At 36.7% G+C, this 12,798-nt stretch overlaps 1 protein-coding gene across 1 annotated transcript in view; it reads right to left on the bottom strand.

The window, feature by feature from the left end:
- Positions 1 to 12,798, bottom strand: part of ABCA13 (ATP binding cassette subfamily A member 13) — a 200,992-nt gene that overhangs the window by 60,756 nt on the left and 127,438 nt on the right. The window contains exons 45-47 of the mRNA XM_026102320.2: positions 12,250 to 12,368; positions 11,581 to 11,668; positions 5,220 to 5,328 (exon numbers count right to left, since the gene is read on the bottom strand). Of these exons, the coding sequence (XP_025958105.2) occupies positions 5,220 to 5,328; positions 11,581 to 11,668; positions 12,250 to 12,368 (316 nt within the window). The remainder of the gene's footprint in view (positions 1 to 5,219; positions 5,329 to 11,580; positions 11,669 to 12,249; positions 12,369 to 12,798) is intronic.

Raw genomic sequence — 12,798 nt, 5'->3', positions numbered from 1 at the left:
AGCCCTGAAACCCATGGAGACTTTTAATATCCACAGCATCCTGCAGCCAGGAGCTCCACAGTTTAACCATATGCTGCATGAAGAACCACTTCCCCTTTGGGAGCTTTGTTTTTACTTTGGAAATGCCAGTAGGGGCTTCATATAACATGCTTAGTATTTCATAGTGGAAGAGACAATGAACAATTAATCGTTCCCTCTTCAGCTTATCCATGAATTTGAATGAATTGATCATATTTCCCCTTATAAAGGTTATAAAGGAGATGAGGCACTGGCAACTTACTCTGTCCTGTCTAGGGGCAACTTCCCATGTTTCTACACCCTACCGCATTGCTAAATCCATGGCTTTGCAGCAGGAATGAGAAAGGCAGTGATACGACCAGGTGGTATTTGTTCTGCAGATAGCGGAGGGAGATACAGAGGAAGAGCCTTGAGGGTTTTCATGCGTGTATGCCATTGTCTATAGGCAAAGCAGAGCTGTCCATAGGTAGCTTCTGTGGGATGTTTTATGTCCATCTGACGGAGCCTATCTCTTATCACACCCTCAAAGTATCTCTTCTTTCTGTTTTGTGGCATGCTGAGTCTATAACATTTAGATCTATATTATTTGGACCTATACTACTAATCATAAACACCATAATTGTTACAGACTTGAATGGAAGACCAGTCTAGCCTTCCTTACAAATGAAAGTAACCAAACATTTTGCTCCAGATTAGTATAAAATAGAAAAGATTGTACTTATAACAAAAATGGAGGTAGGTTGTTTTAACTTTTTTTTAATAGGCTTTTCTTTGTGGGCCTTTAAAATTTATGATGAGGTTTTTCTGTTTGTGTATAACAAAACACTGCTATTTACTAAAAATTACAACTTTTGTTTTATGGAGCATTTCACAAGCAGCACCTCACTAATGATTTATATTTTATCTTTCTCCCACTAACCAGACAGGGATAAGAATGTCCCTACTAAACAGCTTTTTACAGGTTCCTTTGTAAAGGACATTTAAAATTGCAATTTGTAAAGTGATCAGGAGACTATAAAGCCACCTTCTACTAAATCTAAGCTGAAACTGGGTCTCTTGATCCCTTAGGCTTTTTTGAAGAACTGGAACTGAAATAAATGAGGATGCTATATGAACCCTTAAATGGGCCCTTAGCATGAAAGATTTTTTAAAAAATTATTTCAATAGAAGTACTGAGATGGGGTAGCTACTTCACACAAAGCCTTTTTATACTGATACATCTCTGTTCTTTGAATAATGATGCAAGAACTTTTTTTTTTTTTTTTATACACACCTCTGGACATTACAGACATCATTTCAGATGACTACCACTCCTTTTTTCTTTATATAGCCTTAACCTAACAGATAGGTGATATTCCTTTCCATATATTCCAGCATGCTTAATATATATTGATGCAGTTGTGTACAAGTAAACATGAAAAATGACACAGCTTTACTTGAGCAGCATTTCTATCTCAAGCTTTAGTCGAAATATTGCCTTTTATTTTATTCCTCTTACTTCCTTATTCCTTTTGTTCTCAACTACTTTATCTAATTCTGAAATGCAACATTTCAGAAAGAGACCTTAACAACATACAAATGTCATACACACAGGCTTAAAAACCAAAAATGAAGAGTTTTGCCAAAAAAACCCAGCATATCTCACCTTCTCTGCTGAATTTTCTTTCAGCTATCAGAGACTTTTACTGTTTAACACATTCATTTCCATTATCTGTCACTGAATTTATAACCTGCAGTAAGTCTCAGTCAATAGTACCGCCTTATTAAACTAGCTAGGAAACAAAATGTACTTAATTTCTCTTCCAGTAGGACAGGCAAGTTAGTTCTTTCCACAACAGAAACAGACTTACATGATGCTAGAGGTAGCTATCCACCTTGTACTGAAGGTGAGTCATTTTCAGATAACAAGTATTCCTGCCGTACCAAAATAGATATCTGATCCATTAACTATGATAAACTTCTGGAATTTGATCTGGCCAATTTCTGTTTGTCTGTTTACAGGCATTTCCAGCTGACACACACATTTTTTCTTCAAAAACCACCCCACTGCAATTCCGTCTTTACATTAAAAATACATCAAAAAAATTTTTGACTTTCCAAACATCCTCAAAGACAAGCTTACTTATAGTTCCAAGTAGAGGTTTAAAAAAAACAAACAAACAAACAAAAAACAAACAAAAAAAACCCCAGAAATCTCACCACTAGCAAACAAAGGATTTTCATTGCTGCTAATGTTGTTGGATCAGGATAAAATGGAAGTCTCCGCTAGTCACATGCATGCTCAGTAAGATCAAGAGTCAGGCTACAGTAACTTGGAGTGACACAAGGGGAAAAAAACCATCATTTTTTCACTGTTTGTTTGATCAGATACAAATCTCAGGATGTAACTCAACACAAGGCAGCATATGCCCTTCCTGTCCTCAGGCACTTCTTCCTTCAAACTCTCATACAAAACCCCGAACTCTCGTAAGTTTTTCTTCCCTGTAACCTCCTGACTGAAGAAGGGACATTAGACAAGGCTAATTGCCCTCCTCCCCAGCTCCTTATCACTAAGGCCTATTGCAAACTGTGACCAGTACTGCTGGTCTCCTGGGAAAGTCCCTAGGACTGTCGCTGCAAGCAAAGCAGGTAGCACTAGGCCAACTCTCTCTAATGACTCTTCCCCCCTCCAGGAAACTCAGTCCACACTCAAGGGGCCGCCACAGGACATACCTCCTAAAAGGAAGGTTCCCCAGTATTTATACGAACTTTTAAAATAAGCTATCAATTTCTGTCAAGCTTATTTCAATATCACAGTAGCTGTTACTCTCTGTTTAGCAATACATGTATGGTAATATTCTATCCTAGTGAAGTGAGTCTCCTGCAATAAAGCAAGATCTACTTTTTATTGAGGAAGAAAAGACTGTGTCCTCACACTGCCTTTTCAACAGTTGAATTATTTTTATGTCACTTAAAAGTAATTCAGAAGGACTGGTTCCACTGATAGGAAAAAGTTATCCTGTGAAAAGACATGGCATTAATGCAAGCAAGAATTACAGAGCTGTATTTCCACAGCATCCTAACAAGCTTCATAACAGCCGTTTTCAATAACATGCTACAATAGACAATGCATATAAACATAGTGTTTGCAAGATTAAAAAAACAAAACGAAGATCTCAAACTTGAAATACAGTATATATGACCACTACTTTACAGGACTGCACAGAATCTCCTAATAAGAAAAGTATGTAAATAGTTCTTCTTGGCCAGAGCAACATGCTTAAATGAGAAAAGTTAAAAGTCAAAGTGAACCAAGATTAAATGCCTCTTATACCATTGAAAAATGCCCTTTATATATATATAGAGAGAGAGAGCTTGGCTTCTTTTTCTTTCTAGGATTTCCCTGTCAGGTCCCTCTCCATTAGGTCTTAAAAGCATGGTCAGTCCATGCTTATTGTACCTCTCCAATGAAGATGCACATAAGCAAATTGGTCTCTATTTTTGCCCAAGGTATTCTGCCAGTACATTACATAAACAGGTCATATTTATATAGATGACAGTCAGACACCTCAAATATTTACCAAGCACTGTGTTGGTTATTTTGCTTCTTTGTCATGCAACAACAAAAAAAAATACAGCACTTCCATAATCCTTGGGGCACCTATGATTTTCTCCAAATCTAATCTCGATGGTAAGTCCCCATATCCTCCATGACAGATACAAAGGGTACTTAAATGTTTAGGTTCCTGAATGGGATATCCAGTGCTACAGAAAACAAACCAGCATCAATACTTTTCATCAAGTGCAGGGAAACTTGATTAAAAACTGTTTTTTTTCCCCAAACTTCATTAAAATAACTGATTTCATTGAAATCTAAACTTTTTATAGAAATACATTAGCCTTCATTTCTGCTCATCACTCATTAATAAAACCCCAGTCATTTTGAAAGCAAACAGAATTATTCTGTTTTCACTTGACATTCTGAAAATTTTATAAATTTCTATTTTCAGATGGTCAGGATTCCTTCCACTTTTTCACTGACTTTCCTCCTCTCTCCCTTCTTTATTATAAATACAAAGGATTGATATAAGATCAGACTAATATAAAAGTTTGGTGGGGTGACAGCTCTCCACATTTTCTGCCAAGTTTAGGAAGGCCAGGAAAAAACTTTCAAGTCTTCAAACTGAAAATGTGAAATTATTTTCTGTTTTGCTGACAAAAAAACAATGCATATCAACAGAAGAAAAAGAAAAACAAGCTCCCCCAGAGAAAGACAGACAGACAGACAGAAGGAAAGAAACATATTCTGGATTCTTTTCTCTGCAACACATTTTACTACAGAAAGAGAATGGAATCTCTGAATATCATTTCACCCTTATACATAACCATCCTACTATAGATGATCTTTTTAAAAGTCTTCAAAATTGGTCATAAGCTGTTTTAAATTTCTCCAAACCAAGCAAATTCCTCTTCAATAGAACTTCAAGAATGAAAGGAACCAGAACAAACAGAACTTAGTCTGAACTGTCAAACTCAGATGTTAAAGTAGATTTCAACATCCTAAAAATTCACCTGTGTTAATAGCCCATGCTTTGGCTGAAGTCATTACCAAAAAGTGTCAGTTTGTTAAATAGGGATTTTAACCAATCCCACACAATTCAGGGATATCCAAATCAGAGATTTTGGACCTCAAATATATCAATCTCTCCTTTGGTACATACAGTAATAAGATGTACCAGCCTCTCTTTTTTCTCGGGAAATGGGATGCTACTAGATGGCACTTTGCCGTGTAAATTTACAGAATACTCCAGGTGTACCCTGGATATTTACATAAGGAGACAGAGTAAGGTAATGAGTGAGCTATATATTTATACACTATTGTGCATTAACTAGTCCATATAGGTAAGCCCTAGCAGCCCTAGGTTTCACATGAAGTAACATCCCAGCTGAAGCAAACTAATTTATTTACTCCTTAGGAATGTCCTTTGCAAGAAACTCATATGGCATAGATAGCGAACTGTAAATTCAAATTTTACCTTATGGCGCACTACATTCTTCACATAGGCAAACCACCTGTTTAAGCAAAATTGCACTTCCACAGCCTCCCAGAAAGTCTGCAACTCTGTAATTGGACTTTATGCTACCACAACTTTCCATATTGCAAATTTTTTTAAAAACTACTTTTTAAAAGATATGTATAAACACTTAAGAAGGAATATTACCATACTGTCTCCAGTCCACAGTAGGAGGCAAATTCAGCCACAGAAAAAAGTTATTTAGTTCATTTAAGTAGGACGGTAGTGAATGGAAACCTTTCTGGTTGTACCACACCTGGAAGAGAGAATGGATATTATAAATCAAAATGGCTTGAATCAGAACACCAGATCTGAAAGCTCCCATATTTTAAAGAATTGCATGAAGACATCTGAGATGAATGGTCCTGTTAAGACAGCTATTTATAGAAAAAGGTGATCTAGGCAAAACAGAATTTTGTAATCTGTCCAGGTCTTTCAACAAAGTGCAGTAGGTTGTTTTCACTGCTGGAGATGGTCACCTATCTTAATTAAAATTGAAATTCTCTGGTTTAATGGAACACTCTTTCCCATCCTTAACACATATTTGGTCAAAAAGGAGGAAAAACAATGCAAGAGTAACATTTGGCAACATTTGTAACATTTGGAAACAAAAAGAGATAAGAAAAACTAGTGTTACAAGTGGAGAACATCAGTTTATGAAATTTCAAAAGGACCTTTCTTAATACTTGCAAGCAATTCATAGCATAAAACATCTGGGTCCAGAGTACGTCCTAGGAAACGAGGAAAGAAAGAAACAAGGAGAAACCCTTTACACAGTGAGTATGAAACTATTCCATAAAGGATAAAGCTGTGAGTCCACAAGCAGTTATTAGTAGTTTATTAAGCACAGAAGAAAGTGAATACAGACAAACTTTAAAACAGAGAAGGCTGACAGTGTCTCTGAGGAGCACGGGGAAGTATGTTTGCTGTAACATATGTTTTATTCTCAAATCATGCAGAAACACCCACACTTGATAAATATACTCCATATCCACATTTGCAGGGCTGAAGTTTCCATGTGCTAGAAATCAGTGCTGAGAAATAGCCTGATATGTCCCAGAACTGAACATATTGGGTTCTAAGTTTTACTTTCCCTTTGGAAATCGATTCCATTTTTATGCCTCGTTACTGTTAATCATAGTGCTTTTGACACCACATAATCCATACCGAAAACAAAGTCAAAGCATTATGTATGTTTTTTAGTTTTGGTGATACCTTGAAAATCCTCTTTGGTTACTACCCACTCCTCACTGCACAGCAGCCTTCCTTCTGCCTTTTTTATTGATACAATTGAAGAACTCTTTACTTTTTGCTATCTGCTAATCCACATTTTGTCCATCTCAGGGTGATGCTGAGCACTTCTCACTTTGTGTCTGGACTCTGAATTGTACTGCAAAGTACACGTTTGATCTGGATTTTAAATTACGCATAAACCAGTAACTGTCCAAATCAAGTAGTGCAGAGCTCAGTTCAAGATAGCTGCCTTGGTATTTAACTCAATATTTAAAATAGTTACTGCACTGTAGACAAATTTTAAGACAGGCCTTTCTTACTGTGATTAACACCCTCCTCCTAGGATTTCAGTTGTCCTAAATCCTTTCTGAAAATTATCATCTATACAGTTACATCTTGGAAACTTCCCTAAAGATTGTTTCCTCTTCACTCACATGCAAGACCTAAGCATTTTTGCACTTTTATCTTAAATTTGCCAAAATGACAGAACTCTTAACAGTATCTAACAGCTTCTGTACTGTACCAAAACCTGACCATCAGAACATAAAACAATTCCCTGAAAACATTACTAATGCTCTTCCCCAAGTGCGTTTGCAAAATCTCTTCTCAAAGTGATTTTGACCCATGCAAACTCTGCTCATCCACACTAACCAGTCTTACTTCATTCTAGACTCTGACATCATTACTGGCAATGCTACACCATACCACACCTTCATCTTTGCTTCCTCAGTTGTGCTTGCTCCACGGTACTCATTTTCAGTCATGCTGTTGTAAACCCTACCTTAAGAGCCTTCTTTAGGTAAATGCATTCCCAAAACTGAACATATTCAATCTATCAGTACAGGCCTCCATCATTTCTTGTGCTTCATTAAGCTGTGAAGTTTCCTCCTCTCTTCTGTGTTACTAAATGAATTCCAAAGAACCCCCATACCACCACAATTTTCAAGCATTTTCACAATCCTAGGATATCCTACAATGATAATACATGCTTCTTTCACAACCTTTTTCACACCCATGCTTCTAGCATATATCACATTACTCATTTTCTGGATCTTTTGTTCTCATCTAGATGTGCTCTTCCATTTATGTCTGCCTCTCATGGGTACTGGTGTAAACTTTCAGTCCCCCCCCCCCCCCGGCCTTTTTTTAACCTATTTACTTGCAGATAAACCTGTCTTTTCATTATTGCATTCTCCAGCTACAATCTTTATGCAGATACTAGTTCCAGACTTTGACTGTTTTTGCTGTTGCATTCCTCTCTGTATTTCCCAGGACAAGTTGTCTAATCTTCAGTCCTATTTCCATCTCTTAATAATTCTTTTCTTTCAATTTATTTTTCCTGGTTACCTATTTCTTTGGATCTTTACACTGCACTTTGTTGTTAGGAAAGATCTGCAACACTTTAGTTGCCCATGCAATTCCTTTCCACCTATTCTATATCACATGTTCAAACACAAATCTGAGTTTCCACCATCGTTTCTCCCTTTGAAACTATCTGCCAAAAGCTCTATTAAGCACTATTTCAAAAATGAACTTTGATCACATACCACAGCTCTTGCAGTATCTTTTCCATTTTCTAATCTATTCTTTATATTATCTTTACAGATGCTTCAATATCTCACCAGCATCTTATGTCCCACATTTACAGAAAATAAAAAAGAACGAGTCTCAAACTCCCTCCCTCTTTAAAAATGTTCATGCAATTCCTTTGTTTTCCTCCAGTTCAACTCCCCCGAATTACTACACATACTAGGTTTCCCATTCTTTTATCAACAAGAGAGCTCCTTAAAGAGATGAACAGAAATAGTACTCAAGCATCCAGGGAAAAGTGCAAGTCTTTGCCCTCCTGGATACACCTACAGCAAAGAAACAAAAATAAATGATCAAAGGTTGCCAGTCTTTTCCACCTCCACACACCCCCATTCCTTCTTCTATCTTGTTCAGAAAGATTTGTGCAGAATACAAAGTTCAACATGCATAATGAAAATCCACCGCAATTATATTCATTGTATTGGAAAAAGGCAATTAAAAAAATACAGCAAAGTTCTGATGAGACATCCTCAGTTAATTGAAGCAGGGGAAAGGTCCCAAGTATTCACAGAATACCTTAGAAATATAATAATGTGACCAACATTCAAAAGAAAAGACAACAAAACACAATAGAGCATTTTATGTAACAATACATTTCAAAATCCTGCACAGTAATTAGAATTCTTCATGCAAGCTAAATTATGTAACTGAATCAAATCACCAGGAAATAACTGAATTAAAGCTGGATGTTTAATTGTTTATAAACTGGCAAAAAGAGAAAAGCGAAGAGTCTTTGAAGAGTTGTTCTCTTCTTGAGAAGATACATTTAAGCCCTTTTTCTGAAGCTTTGTGGCTTACTCTAAATTGATTGCAAAACTAAAATAAGAGATACATAAATATTTAGTTCCAGCTAAAATACTTGGCATATTCTCTGTGTGCCACACACATAATTGCTTATGGGAGGGGGGCAGGAAAAAGATAAGCAATGGAAAAATACATAGATTAACATGGTTGATTTTGTCATTTTTTTCACTTTTTTTATCATGTTTATTCATGTCATATTTTTTATCATTTCATTTTCCAACCATAGTTCATAAAATTCCTTCCCCAGAGAAAACACTGCCCTTCCCACATTAGAAATATATAGTGCAAAGATGTGTTTCCCATTGTTCCATGCCACTTATACCTGTTCCAGAATAATGCTAGACTGATGTTTTGGTTGACTAACCCACAGCCTATCATGAATACTGAGTGATCAGGAAAAAAGGGCGAGGAGGGAGAGAGAAATCCCTGAGGATAACTGGGCAAGATTCATTATGGGGAGGCAGACAGAATGGGTATTCAACTGAAGAGATGTAGCTTCCTTCAGATACTTTTACTAGCACTGTACAGTAAAGCCTCAAATCTTAATCTTTCAGATCAGAGCTTCAAAATGACAGATAAATTGCCTTTTATGACTATTTAATTTTCCACAGGTTCTTCCTATTTTCAATACTGTTACAAACAGCAACTATGAAATCATTATGGAACACTTCCTGCCCATGTTATCAAAAGAAACCAAGGAATATATAGTCAGGAACTCTGGAAAAAGCAGGAAAAACAGAGCTGAGAAGTTGTTGCACTTTTGCCATATAGCAGGGATCATCTATGGATGTCAGTAGTCGGTGCTTTCAATCAGACATGCTTGGCATAGGGTAGATATACTCTCTTAGGCACGCACACATACACACTGTGTATGTAAGTAGTATCTGCAGCACAGTACCATAGCTAAACCTAATAGACCTCTTTCAGAATTTGAATAGGCATTTTTAATTTGAATTGGAGAAGTACAGTTGGCTCTTGCAGTGGAGGAGAATAACATAAGGATTCCAACATTTTCTAAAGTGAAACGAATCATACAGTATATCTCTTCAGATGCAAATTTCCCATTTTCTTTGGTAACAGGCTATGTAAATGCTACATTCACTGCCTTGTGAACAAGCCTGAAAGGTCAAAGTAAAAGTCTGGTCATTAATTACTGAAAGGTTAATGCAATAATTTGACATTGCATCAGTTGAAAGCCACTTCCAGGAGGTATTTTAGATAACACAGTGCCCTTTATAAATCTACTCCACTATTTTCTTTGGCTCTGAAATATGAAGCTTACTCACTAACAGTATAACCATAATTTATCCTCGTGCTGATGGCAGGTGGAGCTGCGTGCCAAAGACATTTAAAAAAGGACCCTGACAAAAACCACAGTGCAGGCATGTCAAAACAAGCGTCTAAAATGATTAAAGATACATAGGACAAAAAAAAGTAGTCAGAAAAACACATCTTAGTGCAATCCTCTAGGACTTCTAGTTCCTAATTAAGGATTGATGGAACTGGAGTTCAAAGCTGTAAGAAAAGTCGGGGGTACAGAGGATGAATGACCTAAATGAAAATATATATGAGTTGATAGGTAGATTTTTTTAAAAAAACAAAACTACATGGAAAAGGCATTGCAAACAGTCAGTGTTTTTACAAAATTAAACATGAAATGATGTTGGCAAGAACTGGAGAGTATCTACATCTTGTTTTAACTATCGTTTGCCTCCAAAAGGGATTTGGGTATAGAGCTTAGTTAGGCTGTTCTTTCTCCATTTGTAAGAGCAAATAAAACCTAGTTTCTATACCCTATAAAACAACTTAAAGGAAAAATTCTCTTTCTTTCATGTTCTGACTTAGAATGCAGAAAGTACCTCTGTTAACATCTGTTTCAGCTCAGATACAAAAATAGAGACAACTCACTGAGATTCTTCAACACTCCTCGAGACTGCTGTTCCTCTCCTTGTTACTGGTCTACATTTGCATGGACATCAAAAGAACCTTTCAGGCATTCCTAAGGAAAAAGATCTGCTGCACTGATAATTCCCTTTTAGCCTCTAGGTCCCATACCAAGTTTTCACAGTATGGAGATACTATATCTTTCCCATGTGTCTCAAAAGGCTTCAAGAAACGGCTCCTGATCTGAGTTGCATTTGGAGTAATCATTCTGTCCTTGGCTCTCAGAGGCAGCTCCAGACAGAAGACAGGGGCTATGAGTGGCAGCGTAAGGCACTGCAATCTGCTAACAGAAGAGACTCAGCTGTCAAAATCTGACCTATTGCACAATTTCAGCAAGGTACACTCCTGTTTCTCTAGGGAAAAAAAGGGAATAATAGTTACTTATATTTGAAACGTGGACTACAAATGCAGGGTAGTATATTTCTTATGCAGAAGTCCCAAAACCTAAATCTTTACTTTTTTTTAAAGCAATCATATTCAAGGAAGGAAAAAAGGGAAGAAAGAAAAATCTAGCAAAGAAAAAACATTCCTTGCAGGAATGAAATAACCATCAATAACAACTCATTTTTAAAAAAATTTCAATGGACTTTTGTCAATTCTGACATTGACTTTTTGTAGAACACAAAGAATATAAAAGATGATTTGGGCTGACTACTCACAGAGAAGTTTTAAAGGTGAGCTCAGCTAGGCTCTAATGTAGCTTCACAGGGAAAATAACAGAAACCATATCATTTGACTCATTTAAAACTGGATTATTCAGAACACAGGAGAACACACTTTAAGAATTATGAACAGAGAAATGGACTGTAAGATCCAGAGTGTTTCTCCCAATTTCTATGCCAAGGATTTTATGTAACAATTTATTATTTGCTAAGCACTGTAAAGTGTGGAGCCCAAACAGGTAAGTGATACATGCATACACACACACACACCTTACCTTGACCAGAGGCTTGTATTTGGTGTTATTCAATTTCAGATCTTGAAGTTCAAAGGCTGTCTTCTCTCCAAAAGACCAGCCACCGTATCTAATAATATAAAATAAGGCAATAGGAAGTTACCTGCCTTAAGCTTTGTCTTCCTTAGCAGTCTTTTCTGACAATAAAAGTGGAAATACCTATATTAAGGTTTACTTATTCCAACTGAAAGTGAAACTTAACCCCTCACAGCCAGTATCAGAAAACATGAAGTCTTGTTGGAGGGTGGGGTTGCAGGGGGAGAGAGAGGGGAGAACCAGAAGTAAGCAAACAGCCTTATTAGTGCAAAGAAAAGATTCATTTGAGGACATGCACCAATATTTGACCGAGTCTCTGAGGAATAGAAACTATATTGCTTGTCTTGTGTAGATATGTAAGTCATCTTTCTCTGAGATGATGAAAACACTCATTGTGTGGCAAGAAGAGCCAGGCCATGCCTACAGGCAATTATCATGCAACTGCTGGAGGAAACTCTGAGAAGTTACCACAATGGAGGCTACCTTGATAACAACTAACAGAAAAAGGCAGCTACGCCTCATACTCCAAGTGATACAGGTCTATGCTTTAGATCAGGAAGGGCAATGTGTTTTTATACATGAAGGATAAACATGTGTTATATATTTTAAAGTTACCTTGATTTGTTGGAAGACCTGACTAAATATTCTTCCACAGGGAACCCTGAAAGATTATACAGAATATGTCCTTTCTTATTCTTCACATAAGGAGCAGAGACATTGAAACTTGGACACATCTGGAAACAACATACATAAAATCATTAAAACACTCTTAAAAACCTGTGGCCCTACATTTAGCCATATTTTTGAACTTGTACTGAGACTTTATGGCATTGCTTTTCAAATGTATTTGCCTTTCTCAGCTTGGATAACTTTTCAATAAATTATGTATGTTTTTATGTTTATAAGGCATCTAAAATAATTGTAGCTGTCACCTACATATCAGAGCCACCTTTGATTTCTCTTGCAACCCTGTTAGTCAGCTTTGTTTTGAAAACATCGAAACTTTTATGCAAGTTTGGAAAGGCTTACGGCAACGAAAAAGGCAACAAGACTTTTATGGTTGTTATTATTCACCTGCTGGGTCTGAAAATAAACAAAAAATGCACTAGATGAATATGGGATGAAAATCCTAATCCACACAACATTCTTTTAAAAGTTTCACTG

Source organism: Dromaius novaehollandiae, chromosome 2, assembly GCF_036370855.1.
Source record: "Dromaius novaehollandiae isolate bDroNov1 chromosome 2, bDroNov1.hap1, whole genome shotgun sequence".
NCBI lineage: Eukaryota > Metazoa > Chordata > Aves > Casuariiformes > Dromaiidae > Dromaius > Dromaius novaehollandiae.
The sequence above is the reverse complement of the archived record's forward strand: the minus strand, read 5'-3'. Positions and strand labels throughout refer to the sequence as shown.